The sequence below is a fragment of the Leuresthes tenuis genome, unplaced genomic scaffold (assembly GCF_036924035.1).
Source record: "Leuresthes tenuis unplaced genomic scaffold, fLeuTen1.0.hap1 SCAF_12, whole genome shotgun sequence".
In the NCBI taxonomy this organism is placed as follows: domain Eukaryota; kingdom Metazoa; phylum Chordata; class Actinopteri; order Atheriniformes; family Atherinopsidae; genus Leuresthes; species Leuresthes tenuis.
The window spans coordinates 16,475,857-16,500,417 of record NW_027325366.1 but is presented as its reverse complement, the minus strand read 5'-3'; the positions used below and the strand labels follow the sequence as shown (position 1 = coordinate 16,500,417).

General features: G+C 40.6%; 1 protein-coding gene across 6 annotated transcripts; it reads right to left on the bottom strand.

Annotated features, from left to right (window-relative positions):
• Nucleotides 1-115: 115 nt before the first annotated feature.
• abi3bpa (ABI family, member 3 (NESH) binding protein a) lies at nucleotides 116-24,561 on the bottom strand. Of its 6 annotated transcripts, none has more exons than XM_072396666.1 (23): nucleotides 24,262-24,561; nucleotides 17,763-17,945; nucleotides 17,544-17,612; nucleotides 17,324-17,456; nucleotides 16,060-16,250; nucleotides 14,805-14,848; nucleotides 14,111-14,159; nucleotides 13,216-13,281; nucleotides 12,966-13,046; nucleotides 10,081-11,109; nucleotides 9,725-9,802; nucleotides 9,167-9,355; nucleotides 8,453-8,539; nucleotides 5,782-5,847; nucleotides 3,689-3,811; nucleotides 3,222-3,311; nucleotides 2,915-3,124; nucleotides 2,567-2,672; nucleotides 1,817-1,896; nucleotides 1,301-1,330; nucleotides 1,039-1,197; nucleotides 702-824; nucleotides 116-623 (listed from the first exon to the last, which is right to left on the bottom strand). In XM_072396666.1, exons 1-23 carry the CDS (start codon nucleotides 24,356-24,358, stop codon nucleotides 508-510), a joined length of 3,399 nt encoding a protein of 1,132 aa, XP_072252767.1. In that variant the 5' UTR covers nucleotides 24,359-24,561; the 3' UTR covers nucleotides 116-507. The 6 variants fall into 6 exon arrangements, with proteins under 6 accessions (XP_072252767.1, XP_072252768.1, XP_072252769.1 ...); XM_072396667.1 differs by having other exon boundaries at nucleotides 8,453-8,518; XM_072396668.1 differs by lacking the exons at nucleotides 9,725-9,802; nucleotides 10,081-11,109.

The window sequence follows — 24,561 nt, the reverse complement described above, 5'->3', positions numbered from 1 at the left end:
ACACCGTGTACCGTGAAACTATGATTGGTACCTTTCTGTTTAGTCATGACCAGTGTGTGTGTGCTCACTGACAAACAAGTATTTTTGTTGTTCTTTCTCATCTCAAACACCTGAGCACACACAGAATATTCATTAACGACCCTTTGATAAATAGTATCATACAAGTTATTACACTTTGGGAGCCAGCTTCCCAACATTTTCTCTGTGATTATCTCTGTATATTCATCGTTTTGGTTCACTCTAACCCTGCCTTCTTTCATCTGGTGGGACATTTTCTTTTGATAAATAGAGAAATTAAGTTGTTGCAAATGCTCAAGGGTTTTTGACACCCAATAGTCCTTTAAGGGTTCCCACTTGGGAAAGTTGGGAGAGTTCAAACAGACAGAGCCATCTGCAGTATCCGTGGTAACCCAGAAGAAAGGCTCTCATCCCTTTAGGCCCAAGCAGGCATCTCATCTTCTTCCTCACCACAGAGAAAGTCATCCTCCCAGGTAGACTCGTGGGTTCTCACCACTTCCCAGGTATGGGCGTGCCGCACTCATACCAGCCTACGTATGTCGCATGGGACTTTCCTCCAATCTCTCCAAAGCTGACTGGTTCCTGTCTCATCGCCCTGAAGAACCCTGGTACGCAGACAGGGGAAAGATGAGCTTCCTCTAATGAAATGCATACCGTGCTCAGCTAACAGTTCATCAAAGTACCTGATCTACTTGGTAGCTGGTCAGCCAACATCTGAGTTCCAGTTCGACCATCCAAGAAGGAGTCCACAAACTGACAGTGGTCCTCACCATACCCCGTCTGATCTCCTATGTTGTAAAACTTCCCTAAAGTGTGGAAAGAGGAGGTTGTGAAAAGGATAGTTCATACTGTCACAAGCTGGTTCACTTTTTAAGATCAATTCATTCTGTTTTGTCCTTTCTTCACTAGGCCGTACTTGTATGGTTCACCAGCACTCCTGCTAACCATGCATAGGGATTCTCAGATTTATTGAAAAAGCTTCTCATATACTCAAGTTCAGCTATTTCTGTGTGTAAATACCAGTGAGTGAGTCGCTTAGGTAGATCTTATATCTCAACGAGTTGCAGAGCTGAATTCCCACAAACTTTCGGTACCAAGTCCTCTTCACAAACTGCTTTCCGTTGCATTCAGAGTAGGCATCTGATTTAAAGGGGAACTGAGTCCAGATGGCATCTTTACCTGTACGAAAACAAATGGAAACAAACCCTTAATATAACAACTGTGGTGTAAATGAAAAGACGTACAACAGCTGGAATAATCTGATATGGAGAACATATATTACCCGAAGCATGCTCGCTCACACGTGGATCCGCTGCAGACGTGAGGGAAAGTTGCAATGAATAACATCATCAAAACAACTTGGAATGAGCACACGCAGTGATGAAACATTGTACTAGACAAACCATGACTGGTTTCAGAGCCGATTTGGCACCAAAAGGCTGGGCTTTGATTGCACAAGGGCAGGAGGTCGTTGAAGCAAAGCAGTCTCCTTACAGTAATGTCATTTTGAGAGTTAAAACACAACATCTAATCCCCACAGGGACTTACTTCAGCAGCTTTCTAAGCAGTTTTTATCATCAGGTGGATGACATGTTAGAAACCAGCCTTTGAGGCCCTCTGATGAACTGAGAGGGTCCTCAACTCTTAGTTAGCACAAAGTGTAAAAACCATTAGTTCTAATCGCTGCCATATGATTTTTTTTTTTTTTTTTTGAAAAGGGGCCTTAACAGGCAAATTTTTCAATTGTAATTACGTCAGGGTTTATGACCGATAAGAGCAAATGTTTAGAAAAACTTGCCTGACTCTGTGCTAAAGGTCACAGGATCACTGGAGGGTCCACTTCCAAGCTCATTCTTTGGTGTCACTTTGAATTCATAACTGAAATGAAAATAAATGTGGACAGCAATGAGTTTTATTCATATGAAGAAGAAAATAAATAAATGGCATAATCTGAACTTTGAGTAGCTTTTCATATGAAGTCCACCCATTTCCAGACCCGAGATGCTTAATATTTAATGTATTTGACAGCTAAGTATGGGTTCACACTTATACACACACACACACACACGTATACACAAAGTTGATGGTTATTCCACGTGCTGCGTTCAGATGTGCTGGCTATAGCCTGTCGAGCGAACCCTTCCCGGGGGAGGGGTTCTGCTGAGTCGAGAGACTCCAGATGCTGAGATCTAATTAAAAACTCAGTGACCCACTCCAACTCCACCCAAATTTCTTCAACATTTGTGTCACTCTGACCATTTTCTGCGAGCAAAACCAAATGTGATTCATTGCATGAGCTGCCAGAGTTCATGTTAATCCAAAGATAAACAAAAGTAGAGTGCTGAATGTTCTACTGTGCCATGTGATATCTTTCTCCTGATTAGATCAACAGTGAGCCCTTAACAATGTGGTCACTCACTGGTTTAAGCATACAGTCATTGTTAAGCTTTGAATTATTATCAACAGCCTGTAAACCTGCTGGCTAATCCAAGATCACCTGACCGGCTGGTAGATGGATGAGTTGTTTCACCATGTTTAAGCTGCATACCTGCTCTCTGGTGTGAGATTCTCAACAGCTGTGTGTGTCTGGTTGGTTGTCAGTATGGACACCTCCTGTCCATTTGGTCCCGTGGTTGTGGAGATAACTTCATACTCTGACAAATGAGACAGAGAAATCACAGTTGAAGAGTCTCACATTTCAACTGTGCCAGTTTGTTCTATTCTTTTGAACAGGGTGACATCTACATGAAGGGCAGTAGGCTGTCAGAAGTGATTGACCAACATCTCGAGCATAATTTGGCCCCAAAGCTTACCAACCCACAACAAATGGCAGGCCGGAGTATCCCAAATATGGCTTTGCACCACAGGTAGCCTTTCATTTTCATGTACTCTTTACCTGTGGTTTCATTATCGGTTTTCTCCCAGTCAAGAATGACGAAGGACGGGCAGCCCTCCACGGTAACCACAGTAAGGTTTGACGGGGCTGTGCGAGGAGGACCAGTTACATTCTGATCACTGGCTTCCTCATCGGGGAAGTAAGCCAGAGAGGAGGTGATGGAGCAGGGCTCATCTGGTTTTTTATCTGTCTTGTAGATGACATGGGGAGCTATAGACAAGCACAACAAACATTTACTCTAGATAGTGCTGCCAAAGTCAGTACAAAGCTTAAGAGGAGATGTAAAACAGCCCTGTTGAAGCCTTACCCACAAAGCGCTTCTTGCCCATGATGTCTACCTCTGATGCAGGCAAGGGCCTGAAAATGGAGGAGTTTTCATTTATGTCAAAACGGCTGCCTTAAAAGGAAACAAAAGGGAGGAGTAGGAGTTAGTTGTGTGTTGCCAGCAATAGCTGGCAGCTCTCTGTGTCCTTTTTTTTTTTTACAGCTTTGGCCTATGTCACCAACCATCCAGCCCAGCACCTGCTCTGGCCTGCACTCATACTCTTGATACTCAAAATTTTCTTCCCTCTTTCATGCTCTTACGACTATACACATGCAGGCTTCATCCCCAACAAATCCTGTTTATTATCTTGTACATGCAAAGACAGCAAAGCTGTACCAGTCAAACATTGTCTCACAATCATGAAGATACTTTTACATCAAGGGTGCGAATCCACACTCTATAAGTTTTAATCTCCCTCATAAGAAGCATTAAAGTTGTGTTGCTCGTACTGTTTACTGCTGGGACTGCTGTGGTCGTCTGCTGCCTGTGATCTTGCTTTGGTTTGGCTGTGACCAGAGTGAATGGCTTCAAGATGGACTCCTTGCCTCCTTGTTTCAGGTCCATGGGTTTATCTGAGGACAGAGAGCAGGAGGAGGAGAAGAGATCAGTTCCTCTCCCTCGTCATCTGAGTCACAGTCATACACAGTTGTGATCCATCTGCTCTGGCCATCCACACTAAGCAACTCAGTGGCCTCTTCCTGGCTGCTGGGAGATCTGAGATTGCTTGTTGAATGATATCTCTTGTGCAGTTTAAAAAGGATACAGTTCTCCGAGAATTTACCCTCGTAGACCAAGGGTGCCCAGATGTGCTAACTTAAATACAAACACTCTTCCTTTGTGTCCACATTTGCAAAAAGACGGCAAAGATTAACTGTGATGTTCAGATAGTGTTATTTTGTATATTAGCAGATAGCTTTCAGTCCACTGAAAGCTATCTTGCAAGTATGTAGAGTTGCAAGTACTTCTTTATATGCAGAGAATACAGCTTAACATGAAAGCGCTGTGTCTGAGATCCTGTGGGGAAAAAAATATGAGAATTTGAAGTTGAATAAACAAGGATAGCTTTCTCACAGGGCTTATGAGGATTGAGTTCAGGAAGCATCATTCAGATGATAAAAGAACATGTACAATGCAAGGTGGGGGAGTTAAGACAGGGGGAAGATCAGGAAAGCAACCAAGAATTGTCAAGGAGATGTATTGATGAGGAAAACCATGTGTTGTTTTTTTTTGTTATCTTTGGAAACAGGCTCAATTCTTCTGACAGTTAAATATTTGTACTCTTAATTTGAAACTTTTTTTAAGAGTGGAGATGGAAAACGGCTCACTAACAGCTTAAAGCTCACTAATTGTTTCATTATAACCCATTACTATCTATAGTAGATTTAATGTGCACAAAAAACTAAGTGAAATCTAAAATTACCGCTTTACATACATCCGGTGTGTTCTAGTCTTCTGTTTGTATGGTGACCTTGAGTGTCGTGAAAGGTGCCCATAAATTAAATGTATTATTATTATTATTATTATTATCATTAGTCAGTCCAGTAGTGCTTCACATCCAAGTCTGACCAGAATGAACCTTTTACTTTTGTGTCTAACATATTAGAACTTCATTATTTCATCCTCATAAACAATTGTGTTATGTGTTGTTACAATCAATATATCGATTCTTGAGATTATGGCAGTGTCCTTTGAGCATCAAATTCTAATAAGTTCATTCTTGTGTCAGAAATGCTTTTGTTTTCAGTTTGAATAAATTCCAGCTAGGTATTACAACTCTGTTGTGTTCCCGATAAAAGCACAGGGAGAAGGACACAATTAAAAATGTTCAAATTAAAGATCCTTTCTACAACAGCTACTGCAAGCACAGAGGCATAGATTGTAAACCTATTCGAGGTGTTGCCGGACATTCATGACCAGGTGCAATGACTGCACGAGTAAGTGTATAATGTGTGCAAATTATATGCTGTAAGACATAGTAATGCTAAGAGTCAGTCAGTGGCTTTTTCTTAGTGGACATATGGATTCCATGAATGTAAAAGACTATCTCGAGAAACCTTGATCTTGTTCCTGTGTTGAATTTTTTTGCCCCATTCTTCAGTGTGTCAGTGTAACTGCCATTTTAAATCGATATTCGGTTAAGTTTTGGCATGTTGTTTTTATTTTCGGATCATTGTCTATGAAACCAAGTCAGTCGAGGAGAAGTTTCTCGTTTTCCATATTACTGTTACTCAACTTCAACACATGGCATGACACCACCATCTAATGCAGAGTTAAGAGGTCATGCTAATTGTAAGTATTCATATTTCCACCTACTTTAAGTATCTTTACTAACTCTCAGCATAAGAGTGATTGAATTTAGTCACTATTCAAACTATTCCTTAAACTTACATTTTATCACATTTTACAAAAGAGTGCATCTGAATGAGTGCATTAAAGAAAATGGACTTTTAATCAAGTCTTTCTCTGGGCATGCAGCCTGTGGAATTAGAGTTTACATGAGGAGATGCAGTAGTCTATCTACATCCACCACTGTTGGCCTCACCATGATCACTTGGGTTCCCCACCAGGTTGGGTCTCTTGTTGCTTGGAACAGGAGTGTGCAGAACAGCTGGAAAATGTGGGAAACAAGAGTCTCTTTCAGGTTAAATTCACAAACAAAACAAAGAAACAGATGGCCAACACTGGAGAAAAGATACAAAGCTGAAAACAAGTGTTGTTGATTAATTTAACAGTGCAATGAAATTATGAAAGACTGCCAAGTTTGAAGATACATGAGGGGGGAGACATTAAGAAGCACAGAGGTCTGCAGAAATACTTTGCGCTGCAGGGAAAAAAAGTGTGCAAACACATATACAGGCAACAATAAAGCAGCCAGGCAGACTGTATGTGCAAGTCCCTTTATGGAGGGCAGAGCACCACTAAAAACTCTGACTAATGACAACCAATGTTGCTGTTGAAACTATATAGTAGTTCTTGAACTAATTTCCCTCAAATCTCCAGTAGAATAACAATAATTAATTAACAAGAATAAAATTCTTCGTAAACTCCAGACCACGAAAATAGGGCAGCATTTTTATCTGGGTGTGACGCTGTTTGACCATCAAATGTTCCACAGAAGACTTAAAACACAGAAAAAACAATAAAATAACAGCCAGCGTGTGAGACGAAAACTAAATGCCTTTTTTTCCGCTCTGAAGTGTTTAGGTGAACACAAGGAAAGAACTGGCTTTAGTGAAGTGGATGATGGATCCTAATGAGCTGAAGGGCTTCGTAATGAAAGCTACAAACTGTCAAACTCTGATTTATTAACACAAGGGCTCTACCATGATTTAATGTTTTTAAAGGAGCAAAAATGATCCCAAATTAGTGTTGTGGTATCTTAGAGGAGCTGGCATAAAATTCTGGGAGGCTTGACACATGAAATTTCCTTTACATGTTTCATACCCGTGTTGCTGAGAGAGCTTACTTTAAGAATTCAGATTAGTTTCCAGAGCTTACGCTCCCCTGACAATTTGTCATTTCATATCTTGGAGATTCATTAAAGGTCTGCTGACGAGATACAACAACTGTCCATGTTTAAGGTTCTAACACATTTTTTACTAAAGACTAAAGAGTTCAGGTTATCAGGGCAAGCAGAGACAACATCTGCCTGAAAGTCACTTTCACTGATTAACACAAAGAACACAGTGTAGGAGTGCCTCTGACTTACATATGATCTAACTGTCAGTTAATGGCAAACATATGCTCTCATGTAAAGTCATGCTGTATGTTGATCCAGCAATGTAAATGCCGGTGACAAGATAAACAAACAGAGAGCACAAGGGTGCTTGAAGCATGAAGAACTACAGTAACAGCTAAGATGAGTGATGTCATAGTTGACTGGGCAGGAAATAAGACGTGATGCCAATTATATGTGTCAACAATATGTCTGCATAGTGTATGATAAGAGCATTTCTGCAGCAGGTGTGTTTGGTTTGGCCATCCCTCTAAAAGAGGCTCATAGTGAGATTAGAAACAGCAGCAAGTGGTGGGTGTGCTGCTTTCTGTCAGATACATTCATCGCCTGAGTGAGAACGTTAACAGATTAATATAATAATGGAAATATCATTCCCTCTCAAATATATAACAGTGTCTCATGACAATCTACTGTGCAGCCACATCTGCACAAATATGATCCTAATGGAGGGTACATTAGAAGAAAATCTTTTCTAGCTATCTGCCACAGAGTTTTGTCGTCTTGTGATACTATGAAGTTAAAACATAAGCTTTTGACTGCAGTGAGTAAAAGTATGTTTCGAAATGGTGCAGAGGGGGGAAATTGCTCTGTTAAGCATGAGCATAAATGAATCATGCTTTAAACTTGTACTGCTGCCACAAGGCGCGACAAAGCTTTCACTGAGGAGATTGTATTTGTCAGAAAATCAGCAAATACAGGAAGAAATAATCAAAACATCAGTTAAAAAGGCTTAAAGACTCGAAGAGAATGACTTCTAGTACAAGATAATTATCCTAAACCCACCTCAAAAATCAACAACACACTACCTGAAGAAGCCCCTGACCAGAAGATGATCAAAAACTCAAAGACCACAAATGTTTAATGCATGGGGGATGATCCAAGGGTGCCCAGACATTTGCATGGCAATGTATAGACAGTTAATGTGTGCTTAGATGTACAGGCTGACAGACAAAACCAGAATTACTTTCCATAGAGCTGCTTCCAGGGAGTCTTGCGACTCCTTGAAGACCTCTGAAACTGTCCAAGTTTCCAGCAGTAACACATACCAGCTGTGACATGGGACTGAAGCGCAATCTCTCTTCACAACTCCAAACAATAAGAAGTTGAGCAGATTCACCATTAATACATGTGGCCCAGACATGCTTTGTGTTAACAGTTAAGATAGATTAATTTACTCTAATTAGCTGAGCCTGCCTGGCAGAATGGAAACTATGTGATTGACCCAAAAAAGTAGCAAACCACATTCACCATTCCTAACAAGCACAATAACATATAATTATATATATAATTATATATAGCTTCAGTCTCAGTCAATTATAAGTTATAGCGACTGTATGAACAACAAAGACAACAAAGGCCATGACTTGACACAAAATCGCAGCGCATGAGAGCATTGTAACAAAAGCACAGATCAGTGTGGCCGTGTGCAATGGTATATAACAATGCCTCTGAGGTTATTATCTTGGTTTGTGTTTACCAGGTTTTTCTTTGGACCACACCACAGGTTTATGAAGAGCATTGCCCCTATGATGCACCCCATTGGCTGTTGGAGGGAGAGAAAGGTCTGTTATGACAAAGATACCAACATCAGACAAGTGTAAGTAAAGTAAAGTTACTTTCTTTTTCATATCCAGTGTCAACAGAGATGGAAAAGATTGTGCACCTATTCTTTTTTTACAGATCTTCTGGATAAACACAATGGATCTGCCATGACTTTAAAGCATACATTTCTTGTCTTTCTACATTTCTTGCTGTCGTTTGTACAACTCCTCAGGGAGTTTGTGTGTTTGAAAGTGAAAGAGGTACAGAGACAGACTGAGAGAATAAGGAGACTGTAGTGTCTGCACAGTGCTTGGCGAGGTTGGTGTAAAAATGTGGTGTCCTGCTCAGTGCTGTGGCCAGACTTCCCACCTGGCCAGCAAGTGGGGCCGTAAATCATGTTAACGACCCTGACCCCGGAGACGCCACTGCAGCCTGTGGTGAAGGTGTAAAATGCACACCAAGCACATGTGGCAGAGCGTAGAGAGCATATGTACTGTAAGAGATGGTGAAGAGGGAGAGAGCAAGGGAAGAAGAAAGCCTTTCAGCATGGACTGTGTGGCTAAAAAAAAAGCCAAGACTTTGTCTTCTGTTGCTGAAGATGTATAGCTGAAAAGGAAGTAGCTGCTTAGTAAAAGGGAATAAGCATTACCACCAGGTGTGTTGGAGTTGTGAGAGGAGGTAGCTGTCTTGGATGGAGAGAATGGTCTGACACCAACATTAGTGGAATGAGGAAGAGTCTGGATGCGAGGCCGTGTGGCATTTCTTTCTGCGGTAGGAACTGATGAGCTAATGGGAGAATGAGGGACTTCAGCAATGGATGATCTGACGACACCAGTACCTAGATGAGCAAAAAGGCAATTGAAAATTAGAGAGGATCCACATCTGATCTTCAAACCTTTACCTAGATGGAACAAATGATAAAGCTCTTCAATGAAAGAGAATGAAAGGAATGTTGACAATTGATGAAATGACTCAGAGGCATAAAGTGAGATCAAAAGCTTGCCAGACTGCCGTGGTTGTGAGTTGGCATGGGTAAGGTGAGTGTGCTGTGCTGAAAATGGACGCACACATGGAGACAGGGACGGCGATAGGGTGGGGTGTGTAGGCTGGCAGGATGGAGATGGAGATGGGAAAGCACTGTGTTCCATGTGACTTGGTGAAAAAGCAGAGATGGTAATGGGACAAACTTGTTACGGTGATTGTTTACCATGATTGTAACTATCAGCCTTCTCTGTGGCCAGGGCAGGTCTTGGTATAGGCTTGCCCTCTTCTAGTGGACTAGGAGCTGTATGAAAGAAAATTGACCATTTATCTGGGATGATATGAGTATGGTTTTGATTTTTAAAGGGGGCATACTAGACTCTCACTTACACCAAAGGATTCTTGTGATCGTGATATCAATAAAGATCCATAATGATATCCATGTCAATTTTCTGACGAAAGATTTAAGTTTTTAAAACTGAATACAGATCATTCAAAATATTATTTCATATGCCCCCTTTAAAACATTATTCAAAATATGTTTAATTAAGGAATGCGGATGGCAGAATGTAGGGTCTTTACCCATAGGAACTGCCTTCCTTGGGGTACCCTTGGAGCGATCAGATTGGATCCTGGTCTGAGGCAGTTGACGAAGCCTAGGCCGAGGTTGTGGTTGAGCACTTGATTCAGGGTGTGGCAGAAGTTCTGGTTGGAACTGGAGCTTTGGTGGAGGTTGCGGCTGGGGGTGTGGCTGAACGTTTGGCTGATATTGTTTCCATTCCCTAATTATTGGGTTTGTTGAGGGCTTCAATAGCTTTTTTGGTTTTGGCTGTAGCTGAGGATCGGCCTGGTTCTTGGGTTTGGGTTGTGCTTTGGGCTCAGAATTGGCAAAGACTATCTTTGGTTCAGGTTTTTTCTGGGTGATCTGGGGCTGTGTTTGTGGTGTCTTTGGCTGATATTGTGTTTGAGGTTGGGGTTTGGGGTGAAACTTTCGTGGTGCCTCTTGCATATGGGATATGTGCTGAGGTGTTGGCCTTGTGGTTTGATCTTGAAACAAAGGTGTGGGCTGAGGAACTGGCTGAATTTGTGCTGGAGGCTCTTTGTAGGTCTTTAGTTGAAGTTGTGCTGGAAGTAAGACCTGATGTATGGTCTGAGGTATTGGTTGAGGCTTTGGTGTAGATTGGAATAGTGGGGTGGTTTGAGGATGTGATTGGTGAAGTTGTGTCGATTTAAGTTTTGACAGGAGGTGGGTGTGCTGTGTGGACTGGGATATTGCTTGGGTTTGTGGTTTGGTGTTGAGTTCTGGCTGGGATGTTGTGTGCAGTTGTTGTATACTTTGCCTGTGGAGCTGTGGTGGAGGTTGTAGGGGCTGGGGCTTTGTCTGTGGAGCTTGATATTGCTCTTGGTGCTTGGAGTTTGACTGAGGCTGTGTACGAAGATGAGTCTGGGGCTTTTTTTGCGAATGCCCTCCATGTTTTTCTAGATATACTGGCGCTGGTGCCACTGTGGCTGTTATGTGTACTTGAGGATGGAACTTGGGAGTCAGAGGCTTGGGAGTTAAAGGGACCTCCATAAAAGGAGGCAAAATGGATCTGGAGAGCTCTCCTCCTCCTGGGTTTTGTGAGAGAGAAAAAATATGGCCATGAAGCCACAATAATAAAAAGGATTGATTTATAAAAAGAAATAAAGCAAAGTGCTTAGTTTTTATATCATCTAGAAAATTATAAAAGCAAAACATTCATGGGAACAGCGCAAAGAAAAACGTGCCAACAGCTATTGACCTCACAACTCATATGTCAAAACTTCAACTGAAGCAGAGGCAGTACAATAATCTCTATCTGGAATTAGTCTGATAGAACAGGTCCAATTTCAAAGGGAGTCAGACCATATGGAGCTATTTGCAGTGTAACAGCCGTGTTACTACACACAGATTCGGCCATGATGGCCAGGAGGCCTGTGATTGATGGCCATCCAAACCCATTGGCTATGCCTCTGAGAGGCTGTGACACATGAGGGTTTAATAGTCGCTGGACCATTCTAAATTGGTTGTTCAGTCTTGTCAGATGTTCACCTTATTCAGAGGATGAAAGAAGAAAAATGAGGTAGGTAGGTAGGTAGGTAAGGGGAAAAAAGAAAACTGCAAGGCAGGAAAGCAAACGAAAGACAACATGCAATTCAAGGGATTTGGTATTCTTAGTCAACCTTAGACCCACAAAATATCTAAAATTCTGAAATTACCTTCTTTACCTTCTTTGCTGGGGGCTACTTTATCTAAATTCTTTCTCACAGAATACACAGTCATCAGTCATGGTTAGCCATTGTTTAACTCTAGTTTAAGTGTTAACTTCTTATTACTAATCAGCATGAAACTGACATTGTCAAAAACCTCCTGGAACTGCTCTCTTGATATTGAACAAATATACTTTATATATTGAATAGTAAAAGTTAACCACTGGAAAGTTTCCCACAAAGCAACACTAAATGTTGAATTTTAAGTCACCGTGCTCACGTTAACATTGACACATAGTGTACAAATAGCGTGCAGCAGAGAGCTGGTCAAAAACAAACGGGGGATAAACAAAAAGGCTGCCTCAACATAGAACTGAGCAACACAAAGTAAGATACAGAGAGACAGAGCTACTTCTCTCTGTGATAACAACGCCTTTATATCTTTTCTTCGCAAATCGTTATTTGGTCTTATGTAAAGCTTCAATAAATTGCATTTCTAACTCTTAGATTTATAGATGTAAGGGAAGGAGGACACGGAGGGACAATGTAGTGCAGACAGAAAGAAAAGGAAATAAGATATATTCTGCTTAAGCTCCTGCTGGAGAGAAGGAAACATCTGTTTAAAGCATTTTTGTGATGTAGAATTCAAACACTGGCTCGCACTGCACTGAAAGCAAAGATTAATAATCAGCAAAAATGGAAATAAAATCAATCATCCAGCAAATCCTGAAAAAGTGGCATCATAGATTAAAATAAACGACAAAAAGAGGAAAAAGTAGGAATACATTTAGGTGTATGATTTCAGATATGACTGAAATGCTCTTTTTAACTGAGCAGCACTCAACTATTATCTGTGTTTGCTAAAAGCCACTGCTAGGGTACAATCTTCTGTAGTACGTTTGGCCTGTACACTTGCCCAGCTAACTTCTAAAAACACAACGCAAATCGGTCAATGGAAAATAACTGTAAAAACAGCAGAAACTTAAGAGCATCATCAAGAATATCTCAGAGGGCTTGTTTTGCCATCTAAGGCCACCTATTTCACCTGCATTACCATCATCTTGGTTCCACAGGGAAGGTTTAGCTACTGTACTCTCGCTATGCAGCTATCAGGGGAAAAAAAAAAACTCAAAAAAGCCTCAAAGCCACTCCATTACAGTCTATCACTCCTATGAATAACTACAGCTGGATTCAAAGCCATGAAATATTCTAGGAAAGAACCTGGATTTGCTGTTTACCGATTGGCTGTTTTTTGTTGGCCACAGGCAGTTTGGGTCCGAGGGTCGGCAGAAATTCCTGTCTAGCAGCTGTGCTAGGAGCTGAGAAATACAGTGTAGGTTAGTAGACCTGAGAAAAAATGTATTACTGTAAGCCCTGTATGAATAACAAACAATAAGTTTAGATTCCCAACTGGACAGAATTGTCACATACAAAGTCCAGAGTTCTGTTTGAGCCCTAAACTCAGTTTTAGGTCAGTTTAATGTTTACCAAGAGTTGTTTGTGGGACTATGTTCCGGGGGATGGGCTGTCTGCCCCGGGTCCTGTTTTGGGGAACTAACAGGGACAAAAAAGAAATTAGTCAGACATTTGGTGAATTAAGAGTCCTGAAAAATGAGTTATCATTAGTGATGTCACACGCAACCATTTCACAACAAGAAAAAGTGTCTTGGAGGAAACCGTGTCACATACCTTTGAGTTAAGTATCAGTATCAGTAGTCAAACATCAGCAAAAATTTTTTGTAAAACTGTAACCGTGTATTTCATACAACATTCAAACTTTTTACCAAAGCTCCAGTTGGGTTAAGATTTGAAAAGTACAAGCATATTTCGGCAGCAGAAAACCGCTGTAAATGCAATGTTGACCTATTATCTTCTTTGAAATTAGTCTTACCCGTAAATATATGTATTTGCCTGTGCAGTGCTCACTCTTTTCTAAATGCTGCGCTATATTCAACAGCTGGTTACTGTCTGTTGCTATTCCATTGAAAGCAGAAAACTTTTGTACATCACTCACTGCACATCAGTGCACAGCCCTCCATACTCTAATGTTGTATCAACAAATATTTAATAGATGAATATGATATTTCTTGCTAAACCTGACATCAGTAACACATTGTTAAAACAGCTTTACTGTATTTGGTCGTGGCAATAAGTCAGCATGGAAAACTTTGAGTGGACACGATGAAGTCCCATCTGCTTTATGATAAATCACATCTCTAGTTAAAAAAATTTCAGTGCTGAGTCTTAAAACAAGGGTCAGTGAGTAAGTCTGAAATAGACATTTCAGCAATAAATAATAGTACATTGTTAAAAACTCATCTTCTGCTGTGTCAGATATGGTTCAGTGGATTAAAACAACAGCTGTGTGTCTCTATTGGCTTACCATGTTGAGGAGAAAAGGGGAACGAGTGAAGACCTGGTGTGGAGGGTTTCTAAAGGGTAAAAGACAAGAAGACAAGGAGAAGTGGTCCTTAGTGTGTAACGATCAGGACACGCCAGAATGGAAATATTTCTCATCTGACAACCCTTTCTCTGTATTATAGAACTAAAAAAGTCTCTTGTGAGAAGCTTGTTTGGTAGTTTCCCCATGGAAGGATGTTTTATAGGTTCAATCATGTGACAGAAAATGGGTGCCACCTTTCTTCTCTCCACTGTCTTATTGTCATACTTCTTCCCCTGTCCTTCCAACTCATCTGCCATTTGGATACTCCAGAAGTTAGCTTGCTACAGACTGCTCCCTTTGGCTCGGCTAGTCCTGGCTGCACTGATGCCGTTTCCATTCAGCAGTTGAATGGAAAATTATTGAGGCAACCCTGAGAACCGCATGAGTTCACTTAGATGAACAACAAGGACTCCGAAAGAGATGATCTGTGCCAAATGCCCACACAGTTACCTTTTTCATTCTTTTTTTTCTTTAAGAGAAAAGGTGTAACTGAAGTTTAACCACTCAAAAAAGTAACACAGTATATGAATTATTATTACTATCATAACTATATATCACCATGTTGGTTCCACAAAAGCTAGATTAAAGAAAAATCTATAAAACTGTTTGGATATTTAGTGAATTTATTACATACCCCAGAGTTGACAGGTCGTTTATAGATTTTCCTGACGACCCTCTCTGGAATCACAAAAAAAAAAAACTGTTTAGAAATTAATGGGACAAACCAGAGGGTAAAACAATAAAGTCAAACTACATTTCAAACACTTGTCATTATTAAAGGATATAAATCATACTGAACACACACTTATTGTCACTTGTACAGCACAAATATTCCAAATAACAGAATTTCTGTCCAAATTTTACCCTTTTTTTCCTTTAAGCACAGTTGTAGCACAAATTATTGCTAATCCTGAGGGCCTTTGCTTAAATCTCCCTCTGCTAATAGTTTTTCCAAACTTTGTTATTATGCCAATAAGTTGTTTTTAACTAGTCTTGTGTTACAAGACATTTTATGGGGAAAAATAGCCATGAAGGCTATGGCTTGATAGTTCTGCTGCAAATCTGCAGAGCACCACCAACAGTCCTGGAAAGGCAAGGTCAGACCACCTGCATGGTCCTCATAGAAGTGTGGAGTAACCAATCCTGACTACTTTGGAGAGGCTGACAGTTGTGAGGAACCTATGAAATGAGAAGCTAGTGCAAGTAAGGGCCCTTACACGTCAAATCGACAATCGGCCATCAGGCACGTCTGGAGCATCTGTGAATGTATGTCTCTCTTGTGCTTCTGGTGCGTCTAGTACGATCACAGGACTCCATCAGTGTATTTTCTCAGCTGATTCAACTTGTACAATCGCCTTTGTCAGTGAAAAACCTCACTCTGATTGACTGTTCAGCAAAGCGAATGCGTGCACGAGAATGATGACACAAAGCTAAAGGTTGAATTTAACATATCATGCACAATTTCCTCCCAGTTTTCATCTTCATTTCTCCAAAACAAGCAACTTACACTGAAACATGGCCACGTGGAGTGAAGTAACTGAAGACCAACAGATAATCATGACTCAAGAGAGACTGGCACTGTTTGACATTGCCAAAAATGCACAAAGCACACACTACTGCATTTACGTTTTTTAATTTATTTATTGAATGATTTATTTTACATTTCTGTGGTCCTCTGGTTTCCATTATTGTCTGTAGGTACTAAGTCCATTCAGGCCACAAGGGGTAACTTTGAAATGCACAATTTTAAGGAACAGAGACACAGATTTAATAGTGGGACTTTAAAGTCACTCTGTTGCCCTGTCGTGCACCCTGTCAGTCCGCACTATTCTACATTCACAGCAGCCATAACAAGTAGTACTTTGGCATCACAGATAAATCAAACATACCTTCTATGCTTGCCATGCTGATGTTGTGAACGACCGGCTTGCTCCACACCCCAGAACCATCTTTAGAATTAGGCTGAACACCGAACTCGTAGACTGTGTTTGGCTTCAGTTTGTCAATGACTGTATCACTTGTTGGGCAGGTCTGGTAGTTCCACTTCCTGTTCTTCTCACGATAACGCACCATGTAGTGTCTGAGCCCAAGACAGAGCAGAAAAAAACATAAACAGTAACAGTAAACCCTGTGTGCAATAAGACGCACATGTGAGGAAGTAACTAAAACTAAAAGGACAAAAAAAGGCATCAGGATCTTGATACCTAGTCCAAGGTATTTTTGAGTGTCGCGATATGTCACAGTGCATTGTATGCAGGGACATTAGAGCCATCTTGTAAGGTATGCTCTGCCATTACCTCCATCTGAGACCATTCTTACTTGATTAGATTTTGTTTTGGTTGGCTAAAAAAAATGGTCAAGAAAAGAAAGAAAGAAGATCCCATCGGTGAATCAGAGGTCTGCGAATAACAAGCTGGTAATCAGATTGAAATCAGATCCCTCGCATAGTTCGACCCTAATTTTTGGCTGATGTATAAGTAAACAAATTCTAAAACTTTCTAAAATGTCACTTTTATGGAGTCTTATGTAGGGGATTTTTTTTAGTCACGATACAGAATAATTATGTGCTCTGATATTGAAACTCATTAAAAATCTTTTTTTTAAACTTGCAGTGGACAGATATGTTTAACATTTGGTTATGAGCATTCAAAATGAATTAAGTTAGGATTTTACAATTTTAGTGGAGAAACACTATCTTAAAGGTAACATTTAGGGGCTGTACATACAAAAGACATACTCAGTGCAAGCAAGAATGCAAAATGGTGTCCAAACAAACAGATACACATGACGTCAATTTCTCTATTGTACGGAGAGAAAACTTTTCCAACTCTTCTGGCTGTTTTCTTTGAAACTGTAGATAAACCAGCTCAGGTGAGCAAACTAAAGACTAACAATAGGACTGCCAAGTGAATGAGGAAAGCAGCTGAATCTTTCCCCAGTGGACCTTAGTAGGAGTCCATCTGGTAACAGTTTGTTCTTGGTACATATGAAGTGTACGTCTGTGCGAGTATTCATTTGGTGGGAGAGGCTTAGGAGGGAGTGGGCGGAAGGAGCGCTACCAGTAGATGGTTATGTTCTTAAATTCTGACTTGAAAATATCTGCTCTATGCAATGACAATCCAAGTTTTGAAAAGGATGAATATTTAGGCTTACCCATCTTCTAGACAGTCGTTCATGACATTGCCTTCATAAGGGGTTTTCAGCAGCGTTCCCCAAGACAGGAGAACTGAGGTAGGTGTCACCGATCCAATGACCAAGTGTAGCGGCTTCTCCAGTTCCACTTTACCTGAAAATCGGTGTATATTACTTTGATATCCAACTTACTTATAGTCCTTGCCCGAAAAGCGCATTCATCATTACTTTTGAGATATACCTGCACACTGCTTTTTCACCTCATTGGTTGGGATAGGCTGGACAGCTATGAGGTATTTGGGCTCAGCATCTAAAAACAGAGGTTGGGTTGGGTGTTAATGTCCTCTGAGCCCCCACAGACACACTCAAACCTTTTGAGCAGCCACTAATATGAACCATATACATTTCACATGTACATCACAACTCTTTGTCTTCATGGAGAAACATCAGCCTATCTCACCAAACTCAGTCTCATACGGTTGTCCATTGTTCTCTGGCAGCTGGATGAACTGTTTGGAGAACATGCTGCTGCCGTAACCCAGGATGTAGCCTTCAAGCTTGGTGTCAGTGTTGGGACGCAGAAACTTCATCACTATGGTGTCTCCGGTGGCGCTTATGCGGACTTTCATGTTCTGGCGCCTCACTGAGGAGTTAGGAGGGGACACCATTAATGCATATATCATTCATACATTTTCATTTACATTCTTGTTAATGAATTCTGAGAGCATTGCAGCATTAATTACAAATTCTAATATGGTAAAAGGAGGACTACACTACTTCGAGCTTCACAATAAGAGAAGCCTCAGAGCTTCTACTGATGTGAAATAGAGCTCACCTTTGCTTCTTCATGAAAAATATACATGAGATACATAGTTTAAATGGTGGATTCTGTGATAAAAAATGAACGGGAAATTGCACGGTTACAACATGTCACAAAAAATTTGCATAACACAAAAAGATCACTAAACCTGCAAAAAAGAATGGTAAAAAATATGCTATTTCTATCTCAATATTATAAATAGTGGTGTTATTGCAAGATATTTGTCCTTTCTCAAGATGAGCTTTTTAAGAACATAACAAAAACTTTGTCTTCAAAACAAAAAAGCAAAAAAGCAAAAAAGCGCAAAGCTTGTGTTGATTAAACAAGAAAAAAAATTGGAGATAACTCATAAACTCCACATGATAACATCATTGTTCCACTGAAAGTGACTTCTGCAGAACACAGTCCAAATCAGCAGAGCCCAGGGACAGATGTCAGATGATAACATGCAGCAGAGGGAGGGTCACAGTAAACCAAGAGAGGTTACAAATGAGCTTGTTTTCACAGGTCAAGACAACACATAAAACTTGACTTGGTCTGAGATGTTGTCCGAGAGCCACTCAGCACAATTCAATGCAAAAACAGAAAGAAATATAACTCAGTGGCAGTGGAATAAACAGCAAGCATAACGACACAAAGGACCATATCTTTGTATTTGTAAGTGTATTTGTGTATCAACAATGATAGACATGATTTTTGCTGTTTTTATGTGTTGCCGCAAATGAAAAATAACTGCACAGAGTAACACAGCATCACGGTATTTAGCTTAATTGTCACTCATCGACTGTTACTTCAAATTGAAGCCACTCGAACCAAAAATCCTATTGGAAAAAAAAATGAAAGTAGAGACTTCATCTTCATTAGCAAGAATGCAAAGTTTTCATTTTTGGGACTATTTTCCATTTCCCTTCTCAGCTCACATATGGTGATGGGTTATGCAGGAACACTGAGACGAAGAACTGAAACCTGAAAAACGTAACTGTGTCCTAAATTGATCAGCTCAAAAACAGAGCTATTTTCTTCTCGAGTACTTTTTCTGTTAGAAAATCAGAATGCATTCAACCACAACATTTAAATCGCTGACAGGTAAAGGAAATATCACTGATCATTTCATTACAATCCAATGCTCTGTTGGGAAATTTTCTCATCCTGGCATACACTTGAATGTTCCTTTGGCATGTGCCACTCAACTAAAGATTTCTGCGATTCACGTCAGGTGAAACAAAAATCCACAAAGACAGTGACCTTCCCATATTGGACAATGCACTCTGCCACACCACAAGGAACAAATAACTAAACAAGCAAAAAAATAGCCTAAGGCATTAACCAGGCATCCAAACACTCCATATTCCAATCTTATCAAGTACCTGCAGGATACGCCGGAATGAGCCCAGCCCACTGAGACCACACCCCAACACCAGCAGGACCCAGAGGATCCACTCCCAATGTCCAAATCCCAGTCACCACAAGAGTAGCCACGTCAATGCCCTGATTGGTCAGAGCAGTTTTGATGGCATGAAGGAGACCATCAGAATTTTAGGTTGATGGTGTAAATGTTAGCAAACACACGTTGCGTGAATGTTTTGATAAGTTAAATTAAAACAGATCCTGGAGTTTTTCAGAGTCAGAGAAACTCAGATACAGGGGGAGTGGCAGAAAGACATCGCCAATAAGCACTTCCATTACTTGCGTCTGTCATGTTGCCTGTGGACACGAAGAGTGAGTTATGACTGTTGTCTGCTGCTTGTTGCACACCGAAGTGGACTTAGATTTATAAAATTGAGCCTGTTTTGGTAATTGCATATGCATCTCTGTTTCTATCCGTTCTATTTTGTAGCGAAAATCTAACTCAATCTACAGGGCCTAAAACGTCTAACCCTCATAGTCTACAAGCCATATAATAATGGACTTTTTGCCTGAATTTGCTATGTGCTCTCCACAGCACATGCCCTTGGCTCATATTTCAGCGCTAAATGAAATAGTGGAACTTTGCTTTAGCAATATTGCCAGAAGCTGACAGATGCCAAAATAGACACTGACACTGAAAGAGGGGGAAGCCCTGGATTTGAAAAACACCCTTGAGCTTTTCCAGCTATGTGTTTCCTATCAAAACTGCATTTGTTTCATTTCTCCCATCAATATTTCCGTTAAAACACTAGAGGGATTGGCTCTAAGGGAGATGGGCTCAAAATGCATGAAGCATTAGGAAACTTCTGGCAGCATGTTTCATATCCAGTACAAGCAAACACTGGATCTGCCCCATGACAACCTGTCCACAGTCCTGCCATTTGGCCTATACACTACTTAGAGACTGTTCAGGCTTATCAGTATTTCCAAACCAAAAATTAAAAAAGTTTTAGGAATGAATCCAGTGTCCTGGCAGTCAGTCAGCTACAGCACAAAGGAAAATAACTGACATTTAGCAACCAAGACAAAAAACTGCTAAGCTGCTAAGTTGTGTTGTGTGTGTCCGTGTTGTCGACGTCTGACTGTAAATCGACTGTAAAAAGACAGCTCCATTGTTGTCTGACCCTGTCATACACATGAGCTCACTGGAGATATACAGCATCAACAAAAGGCAACTAACTTAAGAGTAATGAAATCCCTAAACTCACCCTTCATAACTATGAATGGATAACTGAACAGGTCCATACTGTAATATAACTAAATCATTCTTTCCAAGGAAGTATATATTATAAAGTACAACACATGTGGGGAGGGTCCCTCAGTTAAACCAACCTGTTATAAGCAGCTACTTTGCTTGAGAATTCACAAAGAGTAAAGACAATTCATCACTGAACACTTGGCAGTCAGGCAATAAACTTGTCAGATTTTCCTCTTAACAATGCCACATCATTTATTAAACATTCATTCTAATCATCCTAGTTTGGATTAACTTCAGAAGAATGTATTCCTGTGGGGCAGAAAAAGAAAAATACCATCAAACAGGATGCTGAATCTGGCTCTGTAAAGCAGCTATCTTGAACCATCAGCAGTGATGAATTATCGTCCACAAAAGGCAGAAGGTTAATGAGGTTGTCAGTTCAACTCTATTTACTTTCAGCTGTATCGCAACATGATATTTTTGTGTTTTTGGCATTTGAAAGTAAATCTCAAATCCCTCCAGTATGAGCAGTTTTGGCTTTAGAACGCCTTGATTTACTGTCACAGATTTCCACCAGCTTTCTCTTCTGTCTCTGCTCTTCTGTCTCTCTGCTCTGTTGGTTCATGTGAGGAGAGCTTGAAATAGATGCTCTGAAATGAAACAGACCGAGCTCAACACAGGACTTATCCACTCCAGCTGATGTGTGAGCAAATGTCTCATGAATGCCTGATGCGAAGGTTGAAAATTTTGCTGTTGGAGTTTGTTTTGTAGCCACGACCTTTTCCCCCGCTTTTAGAAAGTCTGTTTTGATGGATGGAAAGTCATATTTGTCTGGACCTGAAGATCACTGCTGAGCACAAAATACTAAATGTGAAATAGGATTTCTTATTGCCACAACATCTCAGCTGCAGGTGACACTCTGACTGTACGTACAGTGGATAGATACACTGCTTGGGGACATTTTATGCCGCTCTGGTGTGCAGTATTCTGGCCTCTGAGATTTCAATCCTGAAAGTGAGGAGGTGGAGAGGAGACTTGGCCTCCCTCTTCTCTCCACCTCCTCACTTTCAGGATTGAAATTGAAAATGTTTTATAGTGCAGTTTAGTATAGCAGTCACCTTCATTTAAGGCAATTAAGTGTAAAAATCTCTCAGTGCCTCATGCATGAAGAAGCTAGGGTTTGAAATATGTTAACTGGTGACAGCTGAACTAACCTATATAAGCTCTTATGGGAGTAACTTCAGATCAGTATAACAGTCCAGAGAGTATCTCCTATAACTCAGCAGGAGTGTCTGATCACATCCCCCTCCAGAGCAAACAAAACTCTGCGGCTTACTGCAGGTTTCACCTTGCAGCCAAGCAAGCAGCAGAAACTTCCATATTTTACCCAATGCGCCTTCTCTCTTTCCATGCAGGTCTGTCCACTTTAACACTATATCACCCCCCCCTGTCAGATTCAACTGCAAGCAACAGCTGTTTCCTCTTTTCCCTGTGGCGCTGCTCCATCCCGTCCTTCACCTCCTTCACTAAGCCTTTTCATGTTCATCATTCAGGTCCTCTATTTTCTTCTGTCCTGCTTTTTTCCCTTCAAATTAATCTGTAGATGGCACAATGCCATGTTTAGTCTGGCACAGCTGTACTTTGTAGACCATATGATTCTGTCATGTGAGTTAGTGGTGAAAAAAAAAAGGCTTGTTTTACAAGTGATTCATTAACATGCAAATGGAAAACATGTCCAAAAGCACAAACATATTAATGAGAATTAAAGCGTTAGGAAGTGCAATGACAGAGCAGTAAATACACTGCTTTCCTCTTAATCCAAGAGGAACAGATACAGAAATGTAACCCTAGTCCCAAAGCAAAAACGCAGAAAGCTCCTTTCATCTAGCTGCCAAAGCTGCACACTGAGATTTGTCTGCAAGCCAACTTCTGCCAGCACTGGGAGTAGGTCTTTGCACCACATAACATCGAATCACTTTTATTACCATCAGAGTCTTCAAAGGGCACTTGAGTTTACCTTAGAAAATTACTGTGAAACAAAGAGTCAGAAAATGGAAAGCAGGCTTCAGTGTGTATTTGTGTGTGAAATGACACACTACAGTAGTGGGACAATGAGACAATATGGAAAACATTTGTGGAAACTTTTTCTGCTCTCCAAGAATGTTTCAAGAATCCCAATCAGACAGAGGAGGTTCAATATGCTGTAAACTACTTATTAAAGAGTGTGTGTTTTATGGTTTCCTCTGAGGTATGTTGGAAAAGAAAACTGCCTCAAGGCTAATGAGTTTTAGACCTCCAAGACCAGTCATCTGCTAACTGCTGAAAAAAGAAATCCACACAGCAACTTAAAGTGGCTTCACAGATGTTCATTTAAAGACACTGCAGCAATTTTCTCAATTTCTTTGGTGGGATTTTAGTAAGATTTTGGACATATTTTTGGACATTCATGTTTGACTATGAAGAGTTTTCATGAAGATTATTTGTACCAAGGAAAGAAACTCTTTGGCCCGAGGCAGCATATAAAAGCAATAAGGAACGGTGCAAATTCTTCAGATCATCAGCTATTGTGGGAACAGTTCCAGGAAAACCACCCAATCAGGTTGTCTTACAAGTCTAACCCTTGACCCCCAACCTGGAAACACTTTCTTTAAACCCTTTGAGAAAATGACTGGCCCATTTCATTTTGGCTGCTCGCCTCATTTCATGGAAATGTGGATGAAGCACAGGTATTACTAAAAAAGAAAAAAGTGTCCTCATAATCAGGTGAATTGGACACCTGCCCAATGACTCTCGGGAGGAAGGCTGATTTCCCTCTTCAGCAGCATTTTACAGATTCAAAAGACATCAATACATTAAGTTGCTTTGTTTGGGGAGAGGCCAACTAAGAAGCAACCATTTTGTATAAAATAGTTAATAAATAACTAATCAACAACATAAACTCGTACATTGACACATATTCAATATATATTATACATTCACATATTAAAGTTTTCTGTTTTGGCTCTTGAAAAAGAAACTTGAATAGGATCCAATATAAGATCAACAGTTGGGATGAACTCTTCTGTACCAAAGCAAAGTGCAGAATTTGAATAGTTTTTGGGGAGAGGAAATTTGACAATCGTGTTAACAGTAAGGTAGGACATAACTGAATAATTATGTGAGCAACAAAACTGAGCTCAAATCTTGGAGCTTAATTTGGCAAGTTATGTTCTGTCTTTGGTTTTGGGATCTCTGGTCTTATGAGGAGCTTTTTTATTTATCTTAGAAGTAACATTTTAGATGCTCCCATCATACACTATACTTGCAGTACAGGGTTGTTTAAGTATAATAACAAAGTTGTTAATTTTCCTCACAATGAAATATTGTCCAAACCTGTCCCAGCATGCTTTGGCTAATGGCAATTAAAGACCATGAATAAGTCATCAGACTATCAAAGCCAGTTTATCAAAGACAAAGATACACTAATTCCCACTCACATGGATCTTAGAAAGTGGTGCAACACATACAAATGTCTCAGTAGTAGATATCACCCACCTCTGCTCCTGTGGGAAGTCGAGGGACCAGAAAAGCCTATCCCAGCGATGAAAGCTATGAGGAGAAGGACCAAAAAGCTGCGTGAGTGCTGCTGCATCCTTATCAGTGTCAGGTGTGTTGACTTGTTGCAGCCTGAATGAGCTCAGTGATCTCAGAATGAGGGGCGAGTCACGGAGGTGCACGCTGTCTGTGTCCTTGTTTCAGAGAACTGTGTGCTGTAGATGCAGATATCAGGCTGGATGCTTCCTGAGTGGCTGAACTTCTCTGAGCTGTCGGCTCTCGGGACTGTTGCAGCTCACT

Excerpts from the sequence above, each read along its gene's own strand:
- abi3bpa (XM_072396666.1), bottom strand. The coding sequence starts at position 24,358 with ATGCAGCAGCACTCACGCAGCTTTTTGGTCCTTCTCCTCATAGCTTTC. Across the intron at positions 9,356-9,724 it reads GGCTGATAGTTACAATCATG|GTACTGGTGTCGTCAGATCA; the intron begins GTAAACAATCAC and ends TTGCTCATCTAG. Across the intron at positions 3,312-3,688 it reads AGCAGTCCCAGCAGTAAACA|GCAGCCGTTTTGACATAAAT; the intron begins GTACGAGCAACA and ends TTTCCTTTTAAG.